The sequence below is a fragment of the Exophiala bonariae genome, assembly GCF_035927105.1.
Source record: "Exophiala bonariae strain CCFEE 5792 chromosome Unknown scaffold_55, whole genome shotgun sequence".
NCBI lineage: Eukaryota > Fungi > Ascomycota > Eurotiomycetes > Chaetothyriales > Herpotrichiellaceae > Exophiala > Exophiala bonariae.
In genome coordinates, this window is record NW_027042530.1 from 15,524 (window position 1) to 41,106 (window position 25,583).

Below are 25,583 nucleotides of genomic sequence, written 5' to 3' on the forward strand. Positions count from 1 at the left end.
CGAACGAAAGGTGTTTTTCGGAGCCGAACCGTCAAATGAGGGTGGAAGCAGAATCTTCCCCGATGACCCGCTTTTATTTGTTCTCTCACCAAAGTGTACCCAAATGCTTTTAAAACACTCAGAGGCGGTAAATGTGGCATGATGACTCGTAAAGGAACCACGTCAGACCGGGCCGATGACAGCTGTTGAAGTACTACAGGCCTTATAAGAGAGGGCTTGATTAATGTTCGATTGAACTGATATCGATCGAATAAAGGCAGCCTGGAGTCGTCAATACCTCTCTCCGGTTGGACAAAAGCTTGGTGAAAAGCATTTCATAATTATAGGATCTCTGTCCCCAGCACTTGAGGAGTGGCATCGCATGGCTTCAGATAGCGCAAGTATGACAAAGACGGCAGAGCTATGGCCTGAAAAGAACGCGAGAGGATACAAGCTATTAGAGCAGCCGTATGGGACAATGAGAACAATGCGTGTAATATTCATCGGCGCTGGTGCATCAGGAATTTGCTTTTCCAAGTTCGCGGAGGACACGCTGACCAATACAACGGTTCAAATCTATGAGAAGAATGCTGATATTGGTGGAACATGGTTAGAGAACCGGTAACATTCCCAACTAATTCATGCTGAGAATGCAGAATCGATTGACCGCTTATTTTCCAGTTACCCTGGCTGTGCTTGCGACATCCCATCAGTGAGCTATCAGTTCACCTGGGCCCGCAACCCCAAGTGGTCAAAATACTATTCTGGTTCAGCCGAGATCTGGCAGTACCTGAACGACATTGTGGAGAAATATGGGTTGAAGTCGTATATGAAGTTTAACCATACTGTGGTCAGCGCCACCTGGAATAACGATGATGGTCTGTGGAACGTTCGCATCCGAGACTCAGAAGGTGTTGACATTCTAGACACATGCGACGTGCTTATCAATGGGAGTGGCCATTTAAAGCAAGTCAAACTCGGCTGGATTCCCCGTTCTTGGTCTAGAATACTGACTGAAAGCTTGATATTGCAGTAACTGGCAGTGGCCGGACATCAAGGGTCTTCATTCTTTTAAGGGAATACTACAGCACAGTGCTCATTATGATGAAGGCCTTGATCTAAATGATAAACGTGTTGCCGTTATTGGGATGGGAAGTAGCGGAATACAAATCACTTCAGACCTTGGGCCAAAAGTCAAGAAACTCTATACCTGGATACGCTCACCCACATGGGTGACTGCTGGGTTCGCCCAAAAATATGCTGGACCTACCGGAGGGAATTTCGAATGTGTGTGCGGTCCAAGTCTTGATAGCACCATGAATGCCTAACAGTGCGTGCATAGATTCGGCGAAACAGAAGAAAATGCTCGAAGAAAACCCTGAGCTAAGCCTCAAATACTCCAAGATGGTAGAGGCAGAACTCAACAAGAGATTCCATTTCATGATCAAAGGCACACCGGAAGCTACCCAAGTCAGACAGGTTAGAATGACTCCACTCCTTGGTTGTGAAGATCTTACTCATCCATGGTGAAGTACGCGGTCGAAGAAATGACACGGCGGCTATCTGAAAGAGAAGACTTGATCGAGGCTATGATCCCGAAGACATTTGGGGTGGGTTGTCGGCGACCCACGGTGAGTCAGCACGTCGAGCTACCCACGATCCTATTCTAACATACTGACACGCGCAACAGCCTGGGGAGGGTTTTCTTGAGGCGTTGACGAAGAATCACGTTACCGTCTTCACACAGCAGTTATTAGAGGTTGACGAGACCGGGTTTGTGGACAGCCACGGAGTGCATCACGATGTCGATGCGATCATCTGTGCTACTGGGTATGAGCCACTTTTGTTCCAAATGTGAGTTGCTGCTGATGTGTGACAGTTTCAACACAACGTGGATCCCTAGATTTCCCATCGTTGCCAACGGCCACAACGTTCAGGACTTGTGGGCTCAAAAAATCACGTCCTACCTTTCCATAGGTGTTCCGCATAGTAAGTCTCATCCATTCTCCAAATATTCCCCACAATGCTGGAAAGCTTACATATTGGTACAACACAGTGCCTAATTATTTCACCATCAGCGGGCCATACGGGCCTCACGGCCTCGGCTCGTTCCTTTCTGTCCTGGAAGTCATCGTCGAGAATTTTATCAAGGTCATCAAGAAAATGCAACAAGAGAACATTAAGTCGTTGACGCCGAAGTTACACCTCGCTGAAGCATTAACAGAGCACGCTGAACTATTTCTGGCCAGGACGGCATGGTCAAGCGGTTGTACAAGCTGGTTTAAACAGGGCCGGGCTGATGGACAGCTTTGTATGTTTCCGGCATCACGTCTTGTTTTTATGGAGATCATGAAGGAGCCACGGTTTGAGGACTACGACATCGAGTATAGGAGTATGAATCCATGGGCCTTCTTTGGCAACGGCTTTAGCACTCGTCAGTTTGATGGGCGCGACCTATCCTATTACCTCGGCATGCTGCAGGAGGGGGATATAGAGCGAAACTTGGAAGGCGATCTACAAGAATTTCTGGCCGCGGCGGATGCTTAGGAAACAAATTTAAACGATAAGTGGCGGAGATGTTTAATCCCACCACCAGATTTTGCTACAAACTCCATAATGTCACTATTCCTGGTCGCCGATTCATTTATACTACCAAGGATGAAATCGAATTTCCATCATTGGTTGGTTACTCCAATAGCTTCTCAGGCATCTTTGATGGTTGGATACAACGAATGGTAATTTCAACGAGTAAAGTCGTTGATGCTCTGTTTTTGAGCTCGCCCATGAATAGCCAATAAAGACGAACAGCTCTATAACTAGCACTAATACCATAAACTAAATCTTGAGCTTCGTTTAGTAACTCGAATGGTGAGCAGTGTCATTCGAATCATGAGCTGTGGCATCGAAGACGACTGAGAAGCCTGCCGAAGAGTGCATTTCTTGAACTGCATCTCGCATGAGCTAGTGGCGAGTTGCTGAAGTCAAACCTATCGGATGATAGGTAAGTTGGAGGGGAAACCCTGTAAACAGTGCATTTCCCACTCCTCGACTGCAATATCTGGTAGGTTTCGGAGCCGAGATACCGCCGGCCGGAATTATGGGGGCTAAACTCTGATATACCATACACACGTATGATGAAGCAGTTGCCGAGGATCACTGAGATCCGTTGTTTTATTGGTACTCGAAAACGTATTATAGGGAAATATATTCGTCATCATCCGTTGTGTAAGTTAGCATATCAACTACAAACCGTGCCTGTTCAAAACCACTGTATCATTCCCAACCATGACTACGACCACCTCTAAACTAGACGCAGCCAGCCTCTTCAGCGTCCATGGCCTCAACATCGTCATTACTGGTGGTGGAAGCGGCCTAGGTGCTATGATGGCTCGCGCCCTCGCCCTCAATGGTGCGGCCAACGTGTTCATCCTAGGTCGACGTCTTGCATCCCTCGAGGCAGTCGCTTCTTCCGTGCCTACCAAGAACATCCACCCAATCGCGTGCGATGTGACCTCGAAGGAGAGCTTGCTGTCAAGCGTGGAGCAAGTAAAATCCGTCACTCCGGTCCTCGACGTGCTGGTCTGCAATGCAGGTGTTATGGCCCCAGAAACTCCGGTTACCGACGAGACCGGCAAGTACCTATCTCTCGAGAAGTTTGCAGAAAATCTCTGGTCTCCAAGCTTTGACTCCATGAACTACACGTTTGCGGTAAACGTGACAGCGACCCACTTTACGATCGCAGCCTTCCTGCTCCTGTTACAAGCCCGCAACCGAACACGCCCTCACCCACCAACCGAGGAAAATTTTACTGCTCGCCCACAAATCATTGCTACCGCCTCAACAGGTGGCTACAGTCGCAAATTCCTCAACGACATGATTTACTCGCCAGCCAAGGCGGGAGTGATACACATGATGAAGATGCTGTCCACGGTTCTGGTCGAGTACGACATTCGGGCCAATGTCTTAGTACCAGGGTACTACTATAGCGAAATGACGCACAACATGTACACCGGGGAGGGCAGGGTGGCCCGCCACAATGTTGAAGGTACATGGGAGAAGACTCGGGTGCCAGCGACCAGGACGGGTGATGAGCAAGACATGGCCGGCGCTATCCTTTGGTTGTGCAGCCGCGCGGGAGCTTACATCAACGGCATGTCGTTGATCACCGATGGTGGAAGATTAAGTGTCTTGCCAAGTACCTATTGATCAACCACTCACTAGACTGAGAGTACAAGAAGCAGACAAATTTAGGATGGAGTGCGAAGCCATGATGTCTCGCTTTATCGATAAGGAACCAACTCCTGAGAGCCGTTGTGTTGGAGGAGTTATTTGGCAATGAGATGCTGTGAATGAGATTGGGTTGAGGTTGAATCTGGCGCACCGAGTGTGACAGAGTCAGAACATGCATCTTTGGCAACTCATATCTATCTAAGTAGCTTAAGGCGGTCGCTGCCCAAGCACATTTGTAGCCTCCAGGTGGCAAACAACATTCACAGAATGTGCTGAGTCTTACGAGTGATAAGCTAACCTTTGATTCCGCTATACTCGTGTTCCAGAGTATCAGAGTCGTAATGCACTTTCCGAAATCATCATCTAGCTCTGTGAGAACATATTTGAAATACTAACCAGCAAGGGTTAGTTATCCCCCTAGGTAACTGACGAGTGGTAAGATAGGTGACTGTAGTTACGGTCGCCAATTTCCAGTAATGCTCTTGTAATTGATTTTGAGTTCGTCATACACTCCGCCCAGTACCCATTCATTTGTTGCTCAGGTAGATACCATAGTCGGCCGAAGGCCCTGTCAGCACCACCATGATAAGTAGAGACAGGTTGCCGGTTCGGCTCCCTTATCGAGTTGCCACGGACCCGAAGTTAATCTGTTATCTATCTCAGCTGAGCCTTCTCCAAATCATGGGGAAATGGGCCTTATCGTACTGCGGGGGTGCTGTTCTGACAGTACTTTAGGTACGAGGTACAAAAGCTTGGTGGAAGACATCAACTCGTTCAATGCCTAGTGCACAGAGTTTAGCTAAAACACATCTATCGACTGACCTAATCATGGCCAAGACAGCAAGCTCACCCGTCACTCACATAGATAGTGGGAGCGTTGAACAGAAGCTTCCAGCTCTACGACTGAACAAGTAAACCACTAACTTTTTATATGGCAAGCTGAGTCACTAATGACCATGATCCTTTAGCCCCCTTATTCAGATCATCTTGATCACTATTTGTTTGTTCTGCAATCCTGGACTATATGCGTCAATCACGGCAAGTACTTCCCCTGAAAATAAACCGACATATCACTAACAAAGCTATTCGTGTCTAGGGGTTGGGAGCTGGTGGTGGCAAGCCAAGTTCTGTGACTAGGGCCGACATCAGTAATGCTGTACTCTACGGAGTCTTCGTGTTCAGCTCTTTTCTAGCATCGTCCCTCATAAACGTGCTGGGTCCCCGGTTCACCGTCTGTATCGGAGTCACTGGATATCCGCTTTATACCGGTAAGTCGGACCTAGTTCATAACTGGTCTAGATCTCTGACAAGCCATGCCAGGGGCGATGTGGTACTACGACGTCACAGGTCGCCTCTGGTATCCTGTCTTTGCAGGAGCTTACCTCGGTGTGAGCGCTGGATGCCTTTGGACAACTGCGTGTATGTGCTGGCCTCTCTTCTCCTAGGCTATGAGGGTGGAAATTGACCTTAATAGCTTACATGGCGAACACATACCCGGAGGAAAGAGACAAGGGGATGTGGAGAGCAATCCAGTGGACTGGAAACCTGCTAGGCGCGACAGTTGGTGGTTGCATCGCGCTCGGGTAATTGCCCTTAGTCATGCTATCACAGATATCAGAAACTTGGGCTAACTCGTACGCTCAGAATCAATTGGAATGGTAATACATCGTCACAATCTCTTTCAGAATTGATATGCGGACTAACCAACTATTTATAGCAAAGTCGACCGGGGTCCCACATTCCGTGTATATCATCTTTGTCATCCTAGCATGCTGTTCGCTCATTTTCGGTGCCATGATACTCCCTCCGGAAAAGCTGATTCGATCTGATGGAACAAATATCGCTGAATTCAAGCCAATATCCATGAAGGCATCCATCATAGAGACGTCCAAGATGTTCACCGATCCGATAATGATTTTAATGCTGCCTGTGGCCTTCATTCCAGAGATGTTCATGCCTTTACTAGCATCCATGAACGCATACGCGTACAATCTGCGAACGCGCTCGCTGAATAATGTTCTGAATAATGTCACTCAGATCCCGACAGTGATCGGTTGTGGGCTGCTGCTGGACAACAAGAGACTTCGACGTAAAACAAGAGCCCTAATCGCCATCACTATTATCATGATCTGGGTCACTGGAAGCTATATTGCGCAAACCATCTGGCTATCTAGCTGGAAGTTCAACCGTCATATTCCAGGTCCTTCCATCGATATCAACGACGCAGCGTATCCAGGAGCTGTCATTATCTACCTCTTCTACGGCGGCCAGTATGGCATGTTTCAGAACACAGTGGTTTGGATTATTGGATCTCTGACTAACGACCCCCGCCGGATTTCTCACATGTCGGGTATATTTGTAGGCCGTAAGTGCCATTCTTTCCATCGTCGTCCTCCCATAAATTTTCGAATGGTCGATTTGCTTATGAATTTTCATCACGACAGTCCTGAGCGCTGGTACAGCCATATCATTTGGCTGCGATGCTACCGCCCAGCCATATGAGAACGAAAATGCAGCTTTTTTCGCACTTACAATGCTCTGCTGGCCCAGCCTCTTTTACGTGGTCTGGAAATACATGAAAGACACCAACTACTTCCTTGAAGAGGGCGTTATTGTCCCAATCCACGCAAGAAAACAGTTGCAGATCCATGTGGAAGAGACTGGTCAGACCCTTGAGAATGAAAACAACAACCCTGACCGAAAAATGTAGTGATGGTCAAACAGCGAGTGGATCAGCCACTAAATCCATGGGAAGTGGAGGTTAACTTTATCTGTCAAGCCAGAGCCCGGCCACAAAATGAGCTTTGCAGACCGCTTCTCTTCGCATCCTTGTCCTCACAACCTGGCCAGGTTCTCCGAGTATACTGCAGTATATCGCCTTAGACTACGTTAAGTCAAAAATTTATCTGAGGGTCTAACTTGTGCTCCATCATATTTTCGAACAGATTGGATTCTGAACTCAGTGATCTTTGCCGCCAGAAGTTCGGACCTATTGTCCACTGCCTCATGAGCTTAAGGGTGAAGCATATTATTTCCAGTGGGATCATATATGTTCAATTCTTAAACCGTACAGGCTTCATCAGTATGACCACGGTGCTCGACATGGTCAGAGGATTGGTTCATACACCAACGTCTAAGATTCAAATTCGTCGTTAGGGAAATCCGGGACAGAGCCAGGTTGATAGGGCGGATCGTTTGGGTTGAGCATTTCTGTCTTTCTGATTTTAGTTCTTTCTTAAAACGGTGCCATATTCATTCGTGTCGCTTTCTATGGAAAAATTCAGCATACCAGTGCACCGTAAGAACAATCATGCATTGGCGCTGCAGTGTTCTACACAGGTTGGGTACACTCTACGCGGGAGAATTGCGTTGCGGATGCCTGTCAAATGCGGCGCGATGCATTCAACAGACACACTTTGATCACACTGTCTGACACGGGTCCATACCAGCAAATTCAAATATATGCTTAGCGATTGTCTGCGAGAGAATTCAACGCTTTCGCGAACCACGAGATTGCACAGTGATTTCCACGGCTTTCACCCAGTTTATTCACTGCAGACCCAAGGTCGGACACTCTTCAGCTTTAACTTCAATCCATCTCTAGGCTTGGTCGTGATGATACCTGCAGGCACCACTTCCTCTGACTTGTCCATCATTTCAAATTCAAATGCCCCAACGAATGCTGCCGCCAAACACCTTAGTTCAGCCTTCGCAAAATTCTGCCCGATACAGCTCCGTGGTCCGTGCAAGAAAGTCATCACTGCATAGTTGGTGTCTGCACCACCGGTATGATTTGGCTTTCCCGTAGTACGGTCGACCCAGCGCTCCGGTATAAAAGAGCTGGCCTCTGGGCCCCATATGCCAGGGTCATTGTTGACGGCCCATGGGACCATGACGACGAGTGTGCCTGGCCTTATCTCCTGGCCGAGAATAGTGTTATGGTTCTTGCTCACGCGGGTCACAACTGGGACGGTTGGGTATATGCGCAGCGTCTCATTACAGACACCATTGAGTAAGGGCAAAGACTCAAGAATCGCAGCCATCTCCGAATCTGGTCTGTCAAAAATGTCACGAGGTATCGCATCATATATCTCTGCTCTTAAGCGTGCTTGAATATCCGGATGAATTGCCAGGAGATAGGTCATCCATGTAAATGCCGAGGAAGTCGTTTCGTGGCTGAACACATTATTAACAAGCGGAAACAATTACTAAGGTCGAAGCACTTACCCCGCAGCAAGTACTGTCAAAAGCTGGTCCACAAGCTGCGAGTCTGAGAAGACGTTTGATTTGATCAGTAAAGACAGTGTGTCCACCGATTTGTCATCCGGATTCTGATTTAGGCGATGTTTCCTTCGTACCAACTGCTCAGAGAGATGTCGGAGGTTTGCAGAGGCGTGTGTCACTTTTTTTCAAGTCGGACGCTGAAGCAATTTCGTTAGTGTTTCCCCCAACATGGTATAGCACATAGCTAGACGACCCATTTCCGGGGTAAAAGTGGTTAAGTACTCGAAAAGTGGCACAAGTTCATCGCCAGAGTTTTCTAGGGTGTTGAAGTCTCTTCCAAGACCAGCAACGCCGATGATGTCCAGAGTGGCTTTCGGGGCCCAGTGCTCCACATCCATTACTCCTGTAGCTTTCAAATCTCCGAAGGCGTCTCTAGCCATCATTCTCGTCATCTTTGTGGCCTTTTTCCAGAATAGCGGATAGAGCATCTTGATCGGTCTGAAAGCAAAACTCGGCAGACTGTGTTTTCTCTGTATCTTGTGATAGTTTCCCTCCGCAACCACGAGCCCCTCACCTATCAGGAGCTTCAGAAGACCTCGGTCTCGCTCTGTCTTTGGGAAATCGTAAGGCTTTGCTACAAGAACTTCCGCGATCGCCTTCGGGCTGGTTATTAGAACTTCATCGGTGTTAAAGAATCCTTTGAGGCGAATGAGGCCATTATTAGGGATTTCCGTTGTGAACTTAAGATGATCGCTGCCACGAGGTATTTTGAATTGAGACGCAGTATGGCCGAATATTGGGTGGGCCCCCTTATGTGTAATGTCATTTCAGAGGGCTCTAATCGACGGAAGGGAATCATTTGACCACACATACCTTTGGGGACGGAAGGTGACGGAGGGGGCTGAAGAAACTCGGATAAATGAATATTTTGTAAAGTAACCAGAGAGAGACATTCAACATGAAAAGCAAAAGAATAGTTATTATAGAACGAACAGGCACTGTTCGAGGTACGACCAAAGCCACTGCAAGCCCTTCCACGGCTGTTGAGAGCAACAGCAGAACGGGTGTGGACATCGATGAAGTCGTTTGGGAGGCTTTCTGAAGATTCGCAATGCCAATATCTCTATCTCTTACAGCCATCTTCCATATATACACTAGACAATGAGAAGAAATGCAAAGTCTATTCGGCTCCGCGCCGTAGTGTGGATCCGTGCTTGGCATGAGACAACCCTAGTCTTTGACTGCTATCCATTCACAAAACTGCCACATGACCAATGGGATGTTATGTGGATTGTGAAGTATTCCGATAAGTAACGTTGCAAACTTTACGATGTACGACGGAAAGCGGATACGAGACACGAGATACGGTTTCACATCCTTTTGTTCGGATGGATTCTTGTCTTCTAAGGTATGCCTCATATCGAGGGAGACTAGTAAAATCTAAATACTTTCCATGTGTTACTAGTATCGCGGTCTCGAGTTCTCTCCCTGAAGTCATAACCGAAGATTATGAAGAAACTCCCCTACTGTTACGTATCACTAGGATTTCACACATAGTACTTTTTGAAATTTTCTTGGGACCCGTTCAAGTCTTGAGACTTGACTACTGCCTCCTGATTTGGCTTCCAGACATATGTCTGCTATTCTATTTGAGGCTCATGTAGTGATGACATAAATTGCATGGTAGAACATCAGATCAACGATCAATGACAACTTCTAAGGCTCGATGGTCTGAACAACTCAATATTTGGTCAGTCATGAGCCAATTGACGATTGGTACTCTGTACACCAGAACTGCTTCACATCGACCCAGGCGCCGATTTCCTCAGTCTTATAAACTCCCCAGAAACATGGTTTCTCACTGCCTCTTGTAGCCAGATGGGAAGAGCCCGAAGTAGAGCAAGATTTTGTGCCGAAGCCGGTATGGCGACTTGGCCACTACTTTGATTCACGATCTGTTTCACAACCACTTTGGACACGTCGGTCACTTCGAGCACGCGCTGTGTAAACTTCCCGGTCGCAATGAGCGGCTCGATCAGTGGTGTACGAATCCATGTTGGGTGAATTATGCTGTAGTGACGTATCAGTTGGTATTTACCTCGCTAGAAAATGCTGCCAAAGGTAAAAGACAATGATGCATACCTTGTGCGGATTTTCTCAGAGCCATAAAAGCCTCGAATTTCTTGTGTCAATGCCTCATGGAAAGCCAAAGCACCAGCTTTAGAGATGCAGTAGTCCACAGCCTGTCCGAATGCCACAAAGCTCGCTACACTCGCAATCGTGATGACATGACCGTGGTTGCTCTTGAGCATCGCCGGCAGAAACTCCTTGACTGTCCAGAAATGCGAAAGAATATTGACTTCGAAAGTGCAGCGGATGTCTTCTTCGCTTTCCTCGAGGATCGTGCCATCTTTTCCAACACCGGCGTTGTTGATGAGCACAGTTGGATCGCCGTGCTCGACACGGATAAGATCGGCAGCGGCTTTCAGACTCGCACGCGATGTTATATCGGCACGATAGAAAAATGCACCAGTTGCTAGTGTTTTCATGTTAGAATTTATGATCAGACTTGGGGGAATTACTTCTGAACGACGATTTTCACTTACGAAGCTCTGTCTTTGGTGCTTGAATGTCGAGTATGACCACTTTGACCCTCAACTTCACCAGATCATCCACAATTTGACAGCCTATCCCACTACTGCCTCCAGTAATGACCACAAGCTCCTCTTTCGGATTCCATGGCTTCACAGAGCTCCAATTGTTCATCGCATACCATGACAGCAGGTTACTGAGGCTCTTCAATAGACGCAGTGCTATCAAAACGGCAAGTCCTTTTCTAATAGTATGGGATTGTAGAACACCTTGGACTCTAACTCCAACATAGGCAGACGTCAAGCGTGACGACCGATACAGATGCTGTATGGTCGACAAACGGAACAGGCTCTGTAAGGACATTTTGTGGTTCTCTTCTTGTGATAGAAGTGGACAGAAATAGGAAAATGTCAACGAGAGGGGGGATGGTCGACAGGTCTTTCTTGAAATTGGCTTGGAAGTACTATTCGCTGTTCCAGAACCTCCATGTCTGCTTTAAACTTTCTCTGTGCTCACAAAGTTCAACTGCTAATCTGGCTGCATGGGGAATGAAAGAGCTGACCCAAAACTCGTAATCACCGTATCGTTTGCCGAATTCCTTGCCACTACCAACGGCTCCTACTCGGAGCCGACGTAGCCAGCCAGGACCCTAAGTACCGAACATCCGCATCGCGAGATTGAGTCTCAGGCCTCGTATTCGCTCATTCTCGCTCATATTCCTCTCGTACTTCGTATGTTCAGGAATCGGCTTGGTGTTGGTGGCAAACCCTGTCAAGGCTCCCTAGAAACCAGTATGGTCGCGCTCAGCAAGTGATACTGCTATATTAGTGCAAACCCAGACTCGAGAGCAGGACCAAAATAAAACGATCTGTCCGTAGTTTTATCTCCTTCATCATTTACCTGCACATCGCCTCGGCCGAGCTTTCTGCTGACGAGAAGAGAATTAGCATGGCGGAAAAATTTAGGGCCTCGTTACCTGCGAATGATGTACTCGACATTCTCATTGTCGGAGCTGGAATTTCGGGAATCAACGCTGCATACCGAATCCAAAGTCACTTTCCCAAATACACTTACATGATCTTAGAGGGACGAGGGCAAATGGGTGGCACCTGGGATCTCTTTCGTTACCCAGGTGTTCGCTCGGACTCGGATCTTTTCACGTTTGGATTTGAATGGAGTCCATGGGAGAAGCTCAGCCCAATAGCGGATGGCGAATCCATCAGACAGTATCTGCACAAGTCTGCTTCGATGCATGGCATCGACAAGAAAATCCAATACGGTCACCTCTTAACGAACGCATCTTGGTCTTCGAAAGACTGCCTATGGACATTGAAAGCACTATACGGGCGTCAGCAGCTCCAGTATAAAGCTCGGTTCTTAGTCTTCGGCACAGGCTATTACAACTATAATGAACCTCTTGAGGCCAAAATCCCAAGGATCGAGCAGTTCCAAGGTCAAACAGTTCATCCCCAATTCTGGCCTGAAGACCTAGACTATGCAAATCAACAGATCGTGGTTATCGGCAGTGGTGCTACGGCCATAACACTCGTTCCGTCGCTAGCAAAAAAAGCCGCCAAAGTCACAATGCTACAGCGTAGCCCAACTTATATCCTCTCGATACCTAACAAAGCCTTGAAGCGACCATGGTATTGTCACCTCCTCTCCCAGAAGTTATATTTCATGGTTCGACGGTTGTTATGGATCATCAGTGGACGTCTTTTCATTTGGTACTGTCATCGATGGCCGGATGGAGCAAGAAGGATGATAGAGAAAAGCACGACCCAGCAACTCCCCGTGCAGATACCGTACGATCCGCACTTTAATCCTTCCTATCGGCCTTGGCAGCAACGTGTTTGCTTCTGTCCTGATGGTGACTTCTTCAAAAGCCTCCAATCTGGCAAAGCCACTGTGGAAACTAGCATCATCCAAGAAGTCGTCCCTGATGGTATAGTACCAGCGTCCGGCAAGAAGTTGGCAGCAGATATCATCGTCACTGCAACGGGTCTCCAATTACAGATGTTTGGCGGCGTTAAGATCGAGGTGGATGGGAAACCTCTCAACCCTTCGGAAAAGTATATGTGGAACGGTGTGATGATCCAGGATATGCCCAATGCCGCTTTTGTTTTCGGCTACACCGATGCCTCATGGACGCTCGGAGCAGATATCACGGCAAAATTCATCTGCAAATACCTCAAGTACCTCGAAAGGCAGAGTTATAGGGCAGCTGTACCATATCTCCCAGAGTCGATATCCCTGTTGCCAGCCTCAACAATAAACCTGCAATCGACTTACGTTACACTCGGAGCGGCTAATCTGCCCAAATCTGCGGCGGAAAGCCCGTGGACAGGTCGTAAAGGCTTCATTCCAGATTATGCTTGGTTGAAACTCGGACGTCTCGACCGTGGGCTGACATTCATTAAATGATGCTACTAAGTCAAAAACATCTCTGATGTCTCCGGGTTCAGACCGGAGGAATAGAGTATGGATCGAAATATTTCGAGCTTCACTACTTCAATAGAATATGTGCTCTCGTATCGTATGAGACTCGTCATCACAGGCAATCCAGAGCGCGTCCGTCAAGATAATCGAGTGAATTGTCAAGTGTGATGAACTGTTCCGCATGATACAGGCATTGATCTCCAGCTATGCCTCTGTATCACTTCCAATGTCTTCATGAGTTCCTCCACTTTGTTTCTCGCGTTTCCACCTTCGATCTGGTATTTGTCGATTGTACCGAGCAAACCCTGGAAAGATCTGTACTTAGTTCTCCGAAGATATTGGTTGGAGAGTGGCACAGAGACCTCCATTCGTCTACCCACGTAAATCCGGCCTTCTACCCCATTTTCAACCTGGCGCAGAAAGAGAAAGAGCGATAGGCAGACGTTTAGGTGGAAAGTTATCACCTTGACTAGGACACCTTCGGCGGTCGATGAGACTGGAGTTCAGCTTGAATTGGTAGTCATAGTATCTTTCCCATTGTCACAGTTATCTTCAGGCCCAAGCTTCGGAATCTAATGTAATGACTGCACGACCAAGTAACTGTCCATGTGTCATCTTAGAAAAGACTGCAGCTACCTCGTTTGGCTTGTGGACAAAGATTTTCGGCTTTATGATTCCTCGAGCTGCAAGATCTAGGACTTCCATAGCCTCCTTCCTATTGCCTACCGAGGACGACATTATAGTAAGCTGTTGCGTAATCAGTTTGTTAGGATTGGCACTTTGAATCGGAAGCTGTTGATCTCTCTCAGGCAGTCCGATAGCCATCAGGATGCCATGAAATCTGAGGAAGTCAAGAGCTTGAGCGTACGCCGCATTTGCACCAGTGCAGACCATCACTAGAGCGGCGCCACCACCTGTGATTTGTCGAACCTTCTCTATTAGGGCTTCATCGCCCACACTCAGGAACTCTTGTGCACCACAATCTCTGACGAATTGCTCCTTCTCGGATGTGTCGATCCCGAGAATCCGAAAACCCAAAGCTCGACTGCCAATTTCACATGCTAAGTGACCGAGACCACCACCTGCCCCAGAGACCACTACCCATTCTCCATGTTTGGCTTGCACCTTCTGGAAAGCTGAGTACACGGTAAGTCCGCCACAGAGCAAGGGCGCAGCCACTTCCGGCGAGACTCCTTGTGGGATAGGAGTAACATAATATGCCGGTGCCAGCACATATTCTTGTAATGTGCCAGGTGTGTTATATCCTGAAACAGTTGGATGCAAACATGATCCCTCGAGGCTGGACATACAAGCCAGGCAGTGAAGACAGGCAGAAGAGAGCCATTTGATTCCAACTCTGTCACCGACTTTCCAGAGGACTGTATTTCCGGGTAGTGTTGCCCCTATTTCGACAACTCGTCCGACACCTTCATGGCCCCCAACTTGATCTTTTCCAGGCAAATCAGGCAGCCAGCTCCAGCCATTTGTCATGACGGCATAATCAGAGTGACACAGTCCTGTGTGAGAGAGCCTCACTAGCACTTGTCCTGGACCCGGCTTTGGAGTCTTGACCTGTACGCACTTCAAAGACAATGATCCAGGATTATCGTAGATAATTGCATTGTGCGCCTTGGATGTCGTCATGGCGAATAGAAAGTTGTCGAAGCAACGACTGCAAATCAGCGGGTGGTGCCCTTCTTGAAATACTTACACTTCTAGCTCAATCTAGTGAACGCATTCAGCAGCGTTCCTTCTCGCCAGAGCTTGAACATATTGATTCCAGAAATAAAGATCTTGCGCGCTTAATCCCACATAGATAATCTCGATCACCACGACCGGCTCGGGTGCTGCGGAGCCGAGGTCTCGCCAAGCTAAGGCTTCAGCCATATCAGAGCACTTGATGGAGTTGAGTGGCAGACAGCAAATCTCGCAAGGACAGCGATAGAGCTTTACGCTTCAACAGAGCACGAACTACTCACGATGCTGCGCCCTGCAGTGAGTCCCATAAAGTCGTTATGTGATAAGGAGAAGTGTAGCTTCATGATTCGAGGATCTAGTCGACTTCTTAATTCTCAGCTTGACTACGATAAATTAGATCTTCTAACGACGCTGAACTCTCCGCAGAGAATTTTGGGCTCTATTTCGTTCAACTAGTAGTCTGGAAGACTGACAAGCCTTGCAAGCTCGGAAATTCTATTGCTCTTCTTACAAGCTTGCTATCTGCCAATAAACTACGCTGGCTGCCCCTGGGATGGCACGTCCGTTCCCCTAAAGTGAGACCCTGGCACGGCTAGACTTATTGAGAAGAGCCGAAATCCTCCGTCTAGGTGTACCGATGCGGAGTCATGATAGCGAGGTTATTGTCACAGTGAGCGGGCTAGTCCCACTTACACATTCGATATCTAGATCATGCTTATTTCGGCTCCGAGACTTGAGACCCTTAGGTGATGCACTGCCCCCTTCCTCAAACTTGATTGACCATGGGAGTTGCCCCCCTCCGACTCACAATTTCCGGATACCATATAATTCTCTCTTATGCTAACTTGGTTCTCAACGACACTGCTCTGGTCGTCCCATCTACTATCGACAAACAACGAAATGACTTCTGGAGATGCCAAACTTGCTGCCAACGATCGTCTAAAACTCAGTTTTGGTAAGTAAATATAACAAGATTTAGCAATTCAAATTGCTAAACGCTCGCTGACCCTGTTTTGTCCTTCAAAGTCGAAGATGTGCAGGCTTCTGAGGTTCGTCAGCACGAGGCGGAGTCATCGACGGCCGACCCCGACGTCGCTGGAACGATCTTGGGTGAGCCCAATGTCAGGAGAAGTATTGGGCTTTTAACAATGATAGCATTGTGCTTCAACATTTGCAGCAGTTGGGCTGGTCTGTCTACTAGCATTCAGATCGCCTTATCGCAAGGTGGCCCTGTGACTCTGATCTACGGAACGATTCTCATCACTGCAATATATCTGTGCATCAGCCTTCTCATCGCAGAGCTGGGAAGTGTATATCCCACTGCCGGTGGTCAGTATCATTTCACCTCTATATTGGCTCCTAAAAGAATGACTCGGTCCTTGTCATACGCTTGCGGCTTCATTACAATATTCCAGTGGGTTTCCAGTGGTGCAGCGGTGATGGTCATCACGGCGACCCAAATAATGGCGCTTGTTGGATACTTCAACCCGGGGGCCCAAGGAGAAGCGTGGCACCTTTTTCTCATCTACCAAGCAATAGGGGTACTAGCCCTATTTTACAACCTCTTAATCCTGAATAGACTACCTGTGACGCATACCATTGGCTGTAAGTAGCTAGCGGAACGTATCTGACTCGATCTCGATGGAGTACGTGCTGACCTCGGTGGTTCTCAGTCATACTCAGCATCGCCATATTTTTGGCCACTTTTATCGGAATCTTAGGCCGTGCATCTCCTAAGGCTACCCACGAATTCGTTTGGACTACTTTCATCAACAAAACCGGCTGGCCCAACGGTGTTTGTTTCTTGACGGGCCTTATCACCCCTGCCTTCATGTATGGTGGGCTCGATGGTGCCCTACACTTGTCTGAAGAGGCGAAGAACCCTCGGAAGATTGTGCCGCGAGCCTGTGTCGGTGTCATTATCGTCGGATTTTGTACGGCTTTCCCTTTCGCGATCGCTCTGCTTTACAGCATCAGTGATTTCCAAACTATTACCGAAAGTTCGGGGTGAGTACAATATTCTTCCAAGACGGTTTCACACTCGAACTAAAGTTAAATGTAGATTCGTTCCCTTCGAGATTAATGCTCAAGGGCTACGATCTGCCGATGCTGCTGCAGCTCTGTTGTGCGCAGGGTGTGTTTTGGGTTTCTTCATTCTCAATGCACTACTCCAGAGCTCGTCTCGTCTTGTATGGTCCTTTGCCAGAGATGATGGATTTGCGTTCTCCCACATCATTCGCCGTATTCATCCAGTATTGAATGTCCCTGTCTGGGCTACTTTCCTGAATTGGCTCTTACTCGCACTCTGTGGCTTTCTGATTCTGGCGTCTTCGATAGGTAAGTGTACTTAAGTTTCTTTATGAAGGATGCCTTTCATCAGATCTCCCTCCACAAGGCACGGGGGACACATTTTCGCGACTTTTGTTCCTTGACTGACATTGTTGGTACAGCTTTCAATGCCATCATCAGTTCTTCGGCCGTACATCAGCTACTAGGAATTTGGATTCCTGTTATCTTACTCATGTATAGGCGACGTTCAGAAAAGTTTTTACCAAAAAGCCGAGAATTTGCCATCCCACAAGTTTTAGGCTGGATGTTAACCATCTTCGTTGCCATGATCATACCTGTACTGGTAGTATGCTTTGCGCTACCTCCTTTCCGGCCAGTCACTTGGTCAAACCTGAGTGAGTACTGTCCTTCATATAATACTATAGCACATGCCCCCTCCGGCATCACTCTCTCGTCAAGCTCCTTGTTCAGCCCACATCTTTATTCTATCTCTTCCGACCTCATACATGCTGACATTTAACAACTGGTAACTCGGGATATTTCGTGCTGATGCTATTGTCCAGATTACACACCAGTCGTGCTTGCCCTCATCGGCATCTTGGGACTGATCAACTGGGTTGTATACGCCCGTAAGCATTTCAAAGGACCGCGTATTCTATTGGAGGATCAGCCAGTGTCTGGGCTTGAGGTCAGAGTCGAATAGTCATTAGATATCTGAGGGGCACGGCTATATGCATGCTGCAAAGTAGCCGGCGAGGTGAGCTGAAACATTACCGACAATGACATGAAAGCATGGCAGTTGACGATCGATGTCAGCCTTTCGTTTTTAACTTTTAGTTGTAGATACATTGATACATCTCACCGTACATGCTTAATCAAGGCTCTGGGATTCTCAAACCAGGTTGTTGGGTATTGATTCATGTTTTGATTGGATACTTTGAACAATATCTGTATGTTCCTTGGCATGATCATTCACAGCTGTTATCCTCATTATGGCATGGTCAAGTTCCAGGTGCTGATATCTATTGTCTTTTGATCTGTCCTAGCTACTACCTAGATTTGTCCCACCACGATAGTACTGAAGCTCTTGACCGTGTCGAACATCGATCCCAATGGAGGCTTCTGTGATCTCCTTGGCGTCCTTGTGCTTGGCCTGAATGTTGTCTATAAGCCATCCGTTGGACGTGTTGATGCCGTCCAGCAATGGCAGCTGGTGTGCCACTGATCCAAAGACGGTAGGTGGACAGGCGCTCGTGAATCGTGATGGTGAGGTTGGGGCTTTTCCTTCTCCAGGAATTTCAAGGCCGCCATTTCCGCAACCGTCCCCTTCGTCATAATCATTGATCTGGTCGGCAGCCAGTGTTGACGGGAAATTGGTCGATCACTCCTGCGACCCAATGTGTACCTCTGTGGGTAGAGGGTCAAACCCAGTAAAATCCCTTGGCGTGTTGATTTAACGCCAAGACAGGTATCACTAATCTTAGACTAGTTAGTATCAAGAGGCTGAGTACAACCTTATCATCACGAGCCGTATCACGTGATGATAAGGATTACAATGTAATCTTGGCACTGTTATGACGTACGGGGAGTGACCTAGGGAGTGGGAGTGACCCAAGGGTCATTACTGTCGCGCGAAAGAGTGATTACCCAGAGTGGTCGACCCATTTCCCGTCAACGCTGTCGGCAGCTGCTTCGGCTTCGGTCACAGGGTTCCAGTACTTGTCATTGTACGTATCCTACACGACCTCGAGGCCATCAATCATGGATGCGAAGGATGAGGTGATGACCTGTGTGACACGTCACCCAGCTGCAAATACCTGTATATACCACCCGCCAATTGAAGACTCGCAACAGGATGCATGGGCTCACCACTTGCTTCACGGTAGGCGCGTGCTTCTTGATCGACTTGGTAATATCCTTTGTTTCCACCACGGCAGGGTCGACCACGTCCTTTTGGGATTAGTCGTGTTGAAATGGAAGAGGGAAGCTGCACGGATGACAATCTCGAATGGTGGGTCAGACTTGATGGCTTCCTCAAAAGCGCCCTCTTTTGAGACATCCGGGACGATGATAAAAGAGAGCTTGTCTGGAGAAACGTTTGTGTGGAATTTTTTTAATGTTGTCGGCTTTTCCTTTTGAGCGGACTGGATAAATTCGAAGTTGAGTTAATTTTCTGTCTGCGCTACGATTGCGCGCCAGACGTAAGAAAGTAATATGAGGATCATTGTTAACTCTCTTGCGACATTAGAGTCTATATTGAAAGAAGTGTCCAAAGAAGGCTTCAGCTACATTATTTGAGCCGGGGAGCCGAGTAAATGTCTGCCTCTGCTTCATCTTAGGGGAATATAGCTGCCGAACGAGGGTCATTTGAAATTGAAGCCGTCATCGCTTCTAATGGAACGTTTGTGGGAAAAGTTCAGAATCCGGATGAAGGTATAAATGTTGGCATCTAATTTGCCACGACTTGCAAGAAACTATGGTACTCCTGCGGTGAATATTGACCCGGCTCCAGCATCAGGTGTTCGGCGCGATTCGGTGCAAATTAATGTTCTCGCGAACCTATACAGCACTGGTTGGACAAGCATGTCAAGCAGTTGTGAAGACAAAGGAGACAAAGGAACTCCTCACCCGGCTCCAAAACTGCGTAGACCGCACCCGGTCTACGCAGTCTTACGTGGAGTAACAAATCGCCTGAATTTACATGATCTATCTGCTTTCGTCATACTGCCATCCTCAACCACTCTCTCGGGGTGATGGACGTAGTCAAACCACATAAAAAGTCCGACATATTGGTCAAATCACCTCACCGGTCTATCAGTCAGTGAATGTGGGACCTTCCATGCTCAAGGCTGTGGATTACAACCACCTCGTGTACAGATAAATCATACCCAACTCCCAGTCATCGGATAGGTGATGGAGATACTGTGGAAAATGCCAGCCCAGGACTCTACATCAGTTAGGGCCTGATGTCAGATCTGCTCGCAGACGCAGCTGTAAAGCCGACCTCAGAAAACAACATCTGCAAGCTGGGGACCAAGGGTTGCTTAATTCCGTATCCAAGAAGCAACGTTAGACCAGTCCTGACCAGTGTGCTCAAGGGAATCGTCGGGATGCAGGGTGGAGAAAATCAGATCCCAGTCCATTGGTGGGTATTCCAGGTCTGGGGTGAGTAGAGCATCAAGATTGGAGACGTTGTTCACAGACTGGGCTACCATTGCTGTTTTGGATCGCTCCAAGATATGTTGAAAAAGTTTGAGGATGGCCTTTGCAGTCGGCCAGGACTGAGCCAATTCTCCCATGATGGGGAAAAGGGCTTCAAGCTGAGACTGGGATTGCAGAGCGAGTAACGTCATGTGTTGTTGGATCGCGAGGTGCATTTCGCGTGTTACGTGAATCGCCGCTGCCATTACTGCTGTCAAACTGGTAATGTAACATTTGCGAATGGTTTGTGCTTGGATCATCGACCCAAAGATGCTCACAATCGAGTCGGTGGCCGTACCACACAGCTTAGACGAGTAAGCGGGATCTGGCGCGGTGACCATCTGGATTGTTGTGCGATCAAGGTGAAGAAGAGCCGTGTTGTAGTGTAGACTAAGTTGCAACATGTAGAAGTCACGCATGGGCGGAAGAGCCATAAGCCAGGCAGCCAGTCGACAGTCCAGAGTGCCCCTTTCCGCGAGACTATTCTTTTGCAGTGAGCCAGGAGAATGCATGTTCATGATGTCGGCAATTATTTCACAGAGCGTACTATTCTGAACACAGTACTCCAGGTGGATGTTTCTGTTCACTGACCCGTCGCTTTCGACGAGATCTGCTTCCGTCAGCGGTGGCTGGTCAGTATCCTTCATCTGAATCAACAATGGTCTTCCATGCTCCAGTGCGGTGGCAACAGCGGACTGAAATAGTGTCCACCACAACCGCCGGAACAGGTGTCTAGCAGGCTGCGGCATCACCGTGGACGAGGATTGTGTCAGATTTCTATGCATTCCCAACCCATACGCTATCCCACAAGCCACGGAGATCCAGTAGTAGCTCCCCGCGCTAACATTGTCTGCAGTCTCTACATGCCACGAGAAAATTAACGCGGCCTGAATTAGAGTCACTCTATCATTCTCGAAACGCATATCCCACAGAGTTTTAGCTCGCCGGTAAAGAACTGCTTTAACGAAGGACCGAGACTCTGCTACCTTGGGGTGCTGGCAGACGCGTGCGCCGCCAAGTAAGACAGCTTGGTACAGTAAGAGCGGGGGAGGGGACTCTTTATCAATGTAGCTCGCACGGAATTCACTCTCGTCGACCACGGGAAAACCAGGATGAATCTCCGTGAAGAAGGCGTCGACTAAGGCGTCGCGCACATCTTGTGCTGGGAACAAAGTCAAGTCATGCGTAAGGTCGCTCTGGTGTTGGAAATTAGGGAGATCCGTCCCTGGCTTCCATGAGACAATGCGGCGGATCTGAGGAGTAGGATAGTGCAATGCACTGCCATCACCACACCTCTCGACGCTGACCAGTTGGGACAAATTCGACAACGAAGTGCCAATGTAGCACATTCGAGCATCAGAGGGTTTGTCGAAAAGCGTCCACGTTTGCGAATGGATGCCACGCCGGTAAAAATCCACCAGCCCATTGTCGACCAGGGTTTCGTTGCTCTGATCTTGAGCCGCAGCGTCTAACACATGATCCAAGCCTGGTATTGGCGTGGAGCGTTGTTGGGCCCCATGTATATTTACAATGGCACCTGTCTGTGATGGTGACGGTGCACTTTGGTTCGCTTGACCGATCTCGGAGCTACTAGTGAATGATGCAGTGACAGGACTACGACCCTGCCTTCGATCGTTGTTCTTACGGGACAGGGCCTCAACGACATCAAACCTACTCAACACCAGAAACAACAACGGTGAGCACATGTTGATCCAGGGATACTTTCGGATGGATATATCCCTACCGACATATGTTTCCCACGGCTTCGCAGTTCGAGCACGTCTGCCGCCCGACCGCGTCACAGCGTACCTTTCTCTTATGGCAAGCATTACAGGCTCGCAATTGTCTTCGGCGACGTTGCGGTTGCGGTTGCGGTTGCGGTTGTGGGGAGGATGGAGAGTAATCTGTCACGAGGCTCATTTTGGGTGCGACCAGGCTTTTAGTGTGTGGCATTAAGGTGATGTGACCAAGATGTCTGTGTAAAGACTAGAAATATGTGCGTTGTAAAATTAGGTGCACGTGAGATATAGTTAGTCTTTTCCCTTCGATCGACTAAACCTCAGCTAGCCAAGGTCGCATCAAGAAGTAAACCCATCGAAGCGTCAGCATTACCCGCTCATTTGTGGATATGAGACCGGATAAGATCTCCTTTGTTACACGAGTAGTTGACTTTTTCTTCCATCGTTCCGAGCACAATCGGAAGCCCATGATAATGACCTCGGACAAACGTGCTCGGAGCCGAAGGTCACTGTGACCCGAGGCTATTTTTGAGGGTCCACCAATCAGCCATATTCGCAAGTTGCCGGAGCCGAGGCCGTGTTCAGTCAGCTTGAGATCACATTGCTTCATCTTCGCCTTCACATAAACCCACTTGGGTCGCGAACGGTCTAGTATCATCTACCAGTAAAGTCCTACACGGGGTTTTGGTCTTTAGTTCGACTTTTATTCGTAAAGTCGTAGTAGCTCAACATCAGCGAATTTAATGTTGTTATTATAATTGTTGTTGTTGTTATTTTGGAGCCTTGTATACCTCAAAAACGATGGGGACCGTGGAGAATGTGCCGGATGATTACCCGGAAGAGATTACAGGCTATGCAGACCCGTGGATCGCAAAGCCTGGCGATACCATTGCGATCAAAGTAAGGTTACTGTCACATGCAGCACGAACACAAAAATGATCGCTGACACCTTGTCTAGGTGTCTTGCACAGAGCCAGAATACAAGCATCGGACTGTACGAGTAATTCAGGGCGTCGATCTACCCCATTCTCCTAAGAAGACACTCACGGAGATTACATCCATTCCGACAGGGAAAGTCAAGGGAAGGTTCCAGCTTGCTCGGTGCGGCTCCTTCGCCCAAGTGCAGCACTGGTGTAGATCTTCCGTCATAAGCGACCTCGAGATCTCTCTTTACTTCCAGCCGCACCTGGTTCAGGCTGGCCACCCACAGTCGATCATCTCCACCATCGATGTGCCCAGGAAACGTGGCTTTGCCATAGTCATTAATTCGCACGGTCGAGTTGAGCTCTGGATCGGAACGGGTAACGAGATTCACTTGATTCCGACCAAGTTCACCCCGATTTATAAACGCTGGATAGCCTTGCGCCTCCTCCTTCAAGGAAGGGTTGTATATTTAACTTTGGAACCAGTGCCACGAGTAACCGAGAAAACATCACCACCCGTCTCACTGGAAGAGACTATGGCCAACGATTTTTGTATGAATTCTGATGCCACATTGTTGATTGCTGCAAGCTTTGCCGAATCACCAGTAAAAGCATTCCCACGAGCCACAAATTTCTTCAACGGACGAATCGACAGTCCGCTAATCAGAACGCTCAAGGATGGAGTATTGGTCCACTATGATTTCGCACGAAATATCTCCGAAGACACCATATTAGATATCTCTGGCGGCGGACACCATGGAGTTCTTGTCAATGCTCCAACCCGTGCTGTACGTGGCCATGACTGGGATGGCACTCAAGTCGACTGGACAAAAGCCAAGTATGGTTATGGTGCTATTCACTTCCACGAAGATGATCTCGATGATGCCTTTTGGGAAACCGACTTTACTATTACAGTCCCTCTCGACGCCCGATCTGGTATTTACGCCATCGAGGTTCAGAGCACTCAAGGACGCCCGACGAGTGACATGATTAGCTTTATCATCCGCAATACTCCTACGACGGCCTCTCAAACTACACCTAAAGTCGCGCTTGTCCTTCCCACGTTCACATATCTCGCGTATGCGAACGATAAACTCGGCGACCCTAACCGTTCATCTTCCGGTGGCACGGGCGCAGCACTTACAGATATCCAGCCGACTCCAACAGTCGACTCGGATCGGAACTACCGACGCCTAGACCTCGGACTCTCGACCTACGATGTACATAATGACCAGTCAGGTAACATATATTCCTCTTCGAAACGGCCAATCATGAATCTGAAACCTGGTTTTATCTCCTTCGGTCTAGGGCGTCCGCGCCATCTCAGCGGCGAGACGATAATGATCGGGTATCTAGAGCAAGAAGGCTATGCTTACGATATCCTAACTGATCATGATTTACATCTCGAAGGCTGCTCCGCTCTTATGCCATACAGTGCTGTTATTACTGGCGGCCATCCCGAATATCCAACCACCGAAGTCTACGATGCATATGAGAATTACGCCCGGCGTGGGGGGAATTTAATGTACTTGGGCGGTAACGGATTCTACTGGGTCACGGCCTGGGACCCTGCGCGACCATGGCGAGTTGAGGTGCGACGCGGCGAGTCCGGCGTGCGCTCATATACAGGAGACGCGGGAGAGTGGACGCTCAGTCTGAATGGGCAACTAGGCGCTTTGTGGAGGTCGCAGGGTCGTTCGTCGCACGCTCTGTTTGGCGTAGCCTTCTGCAGTCAGGGTCGGCCTCCTGGTGTACCTTACGAGCGGACTGAGGCCGGGAGAAGTAAACAGTATCAGTGGATGTTTGAGGGAATCCCGGACGGCGAGCTTATCGGCGAGTTTGGGCTTGGTGGTGGTGCAAGCGGGGATGAGATGGATAGCTTTGACCTCAGTCAGGGCAGTCCGCTGAACGGAGTTGTTGTGGCCACCTCTATGGGCCATCCTGATGGCTTTGGCATCGCTAGCGAGTGTGCTTCTTACCCGATAATTGCCACGAGAGGCACACAGACAAGGGAAATCCGCTCGGACATTGTTTACTACGAGACGAATGGAGGTGGGGCGGTCTTCTCAGTGGGGAGCATTAACTGGTATCCGTCATTGGCGTGGGATGAGTATGAGAATACCGTGGCCAAAATGACGGGTAACGTGATAAATGAATTTTTGAAGCGAGGAATAGGTGGGAGAGATAGATATCTTTAAGCTGCGAGCCAAATATCTCGCAGCCTCGAAAACCTAGACTAAAGTGATCTCTTCACGGGCAATTTGAAAGT

At 48.4% G+C, this 25,583-nt stretch overlaps 9 protein-coding genes across 9 annotated transcripts; 6 read left to right on the top strand and 3 right to left on the bottom strand.

Annotated features, from left to right (window-relative positions):
* Window positions 1–382: 382 nt before the first annotated feature.
* LTR84_011365 (uncharacterized protein) lies at window positions 383–2,526 on the top strand (the record flags this gene model as incomplete). The annotated part of the gene is made up of 8 exons (XM_064854897.1): window positions 383–600; window positions 661–978; window positions 1,013–1,266; window positions 1,322–1,458; window positions 1,512–1,610; window positions 1,670–1,833; window positions 1,883–1,968; window positions 2,036–2,526. The coding sequence occupies 8 exons, from the start codon at window positions 383–385 to the stop codon at window positions 2,524–2,526; spliced, it is 1,767 nt and encodes a 588-aa protein (XP_064699988.1).
* A 738-nt stretch (window positions 2,527–3,264) lies between these two features.
* LTR84_011366 (uncharacterized protein) lies at window positions 3,265–4,185 on the top strand (the record flags this gene model as incomplete). The annotated part of the gene is made up of 1 exon (XM_064854898.1): window positions 3,265–4,185. One exon carries the CDS (start codon window positions 3,265–3,267, stop codon window positions 4,183–4,185), a length of 921 nt encoding a protein of 306 aa, XP_064699989.1.
* Window positions 4,186–5,233: 1,048 nt separating this feature from the next.
* LTR84_011367 (uncharacterized protein) lies at window positions 5,234–6,919 on the top strand (the record flags this gene model as incomplete). The annotated part of the gene is made up of 7 exons (XM_064854899.1): window positions 5,234–5,251; window positions 5,306–5,477; window positions 5,530–5,628; window positions 5,684–5,792; window positions 5,854–5,867; window positions 5,927–6,574; window positions 6,654–6,919. 7 exons carry the CDS (start codon window positions 5,234–5,236, stop codon window positions 6,917–6,919), a joined length of 1,326 nt encoding a protein of 441 aa, XP_064699990.1.
* Window positions 6,920–7,754: 835 nt separating this feature from the next.
* LTR84_011368 (uncharacterized protein) lies at window positions 7,755–11,388 on the bottom strand (the record flags this gene model as incomplete). Its single annotated transcript, XM_064854900.1, has 6 exons — window positions 7,755–8,385; window positions 8,437–8,559; window positions 8,716–9,242; window positions 10,296–10,503; window positions 10,576–10,969; window positions 11,040–11,388. 6 exons carry the CDS (start codon window positions 11,386–11,388, stop codon window positions 7,755–7,757), a joined length of 2,232 nt encoding a protein of 743 aa, XP_064699991.1.
* Window positions 11,389–11,973: 585 nt separating this feature from the next.
* LTR84_011369 (uncharacterized protein) lies at window positions 11,974–13,449 on the top strand (the record flags this gene model as incomplete). Its single annotated transcript, XM_064854901.1, has 1 exon — window positions 11,974–13,449. One exon carries the CDS (start codon window positions 11,974–11,976, stop codon window positions 13,447–13,449), a length of 1,476 nt encoding a protein of 491 aa, XP_064699992.1.
* A 567-nt stretch (window positions 13,450–14,016) lies between these two features.
* On the bottom strand, window positions 14,017–15,108 carry LTR84_011370 (uncharacterized protein; the record flags this gene model as incomplete). Its single annotated transcript, XM_064854902.1, has 1 exon — window positions 14,017–15,108. One exon carries the CDS (start codon window positions 15,106–15,108, stop codon window positions 14,017–14,019), a length of 1,092 nt encoding a protein of 363 aa, XP_064699993.1.
* Window positions 15,109–16,062: 954 nt separating this feature from the next.
* LTR84_011371 (uncharacterized protein) lies at window positions 16,063–18,154 on the top strand (the record flags this gene model as incomplete). The annotated part of the gene is made up of 6 exons (XM_064854903.1): window positions 16,063–16,117; window positions 16,189–16,767; window positions 16,836–17,169; window positions 17,225–17,499; window positions 17,692–17,706; window positions 18,015–18,154. 6 exons carry the CDS (start codon window positions 16,063–16,065, stop codon window positions 18,152–18,154), a joined length of 1,398 nt encoding a protein of 465 aa, XP_064699994.1.
* A 2,341-nt stretch (window positions 18,155–20,495) lies between these two features.
* On the bottom strand, window positions 20,496–22,481 carry LTR84_011372 (uncharacterized protein; the record flags this gene model as incomplete). Its single annotated transcript, XM_064854904.1, has 1 exon — window positions 20,496–22,481. The coding sequence occupies one exon, from the start codon at window positions 22,479–22,481 to the stop codon at window positions 20,496–20,498; it is 1,986 nt and encodes a 661-aa protein (XP_064699995.1).
* Window positions 22,482–23,192: 711 nt separating this feature from the next.
* Window positions 23,193–25,512, top strand: LTR84_011373 (uncharacterized protein; the record flags this gene model as incomplete). Its single annotated transcript, XM_064854905.1, has 2 exons — window positions 23,193–23,291; window positions 23,350–25,512. The coding sequence occupies 2 exons, from the start codon at window positions 23,193–23,195 to the stop codon at window positions 25,510–25,512; spliced, it is 2,262 nt and encodes a 753-aa protein (XP_064699996.1).
* Between the last annotated feature and the right edge of the window lie 71 nt (window positions 25,513–25,583).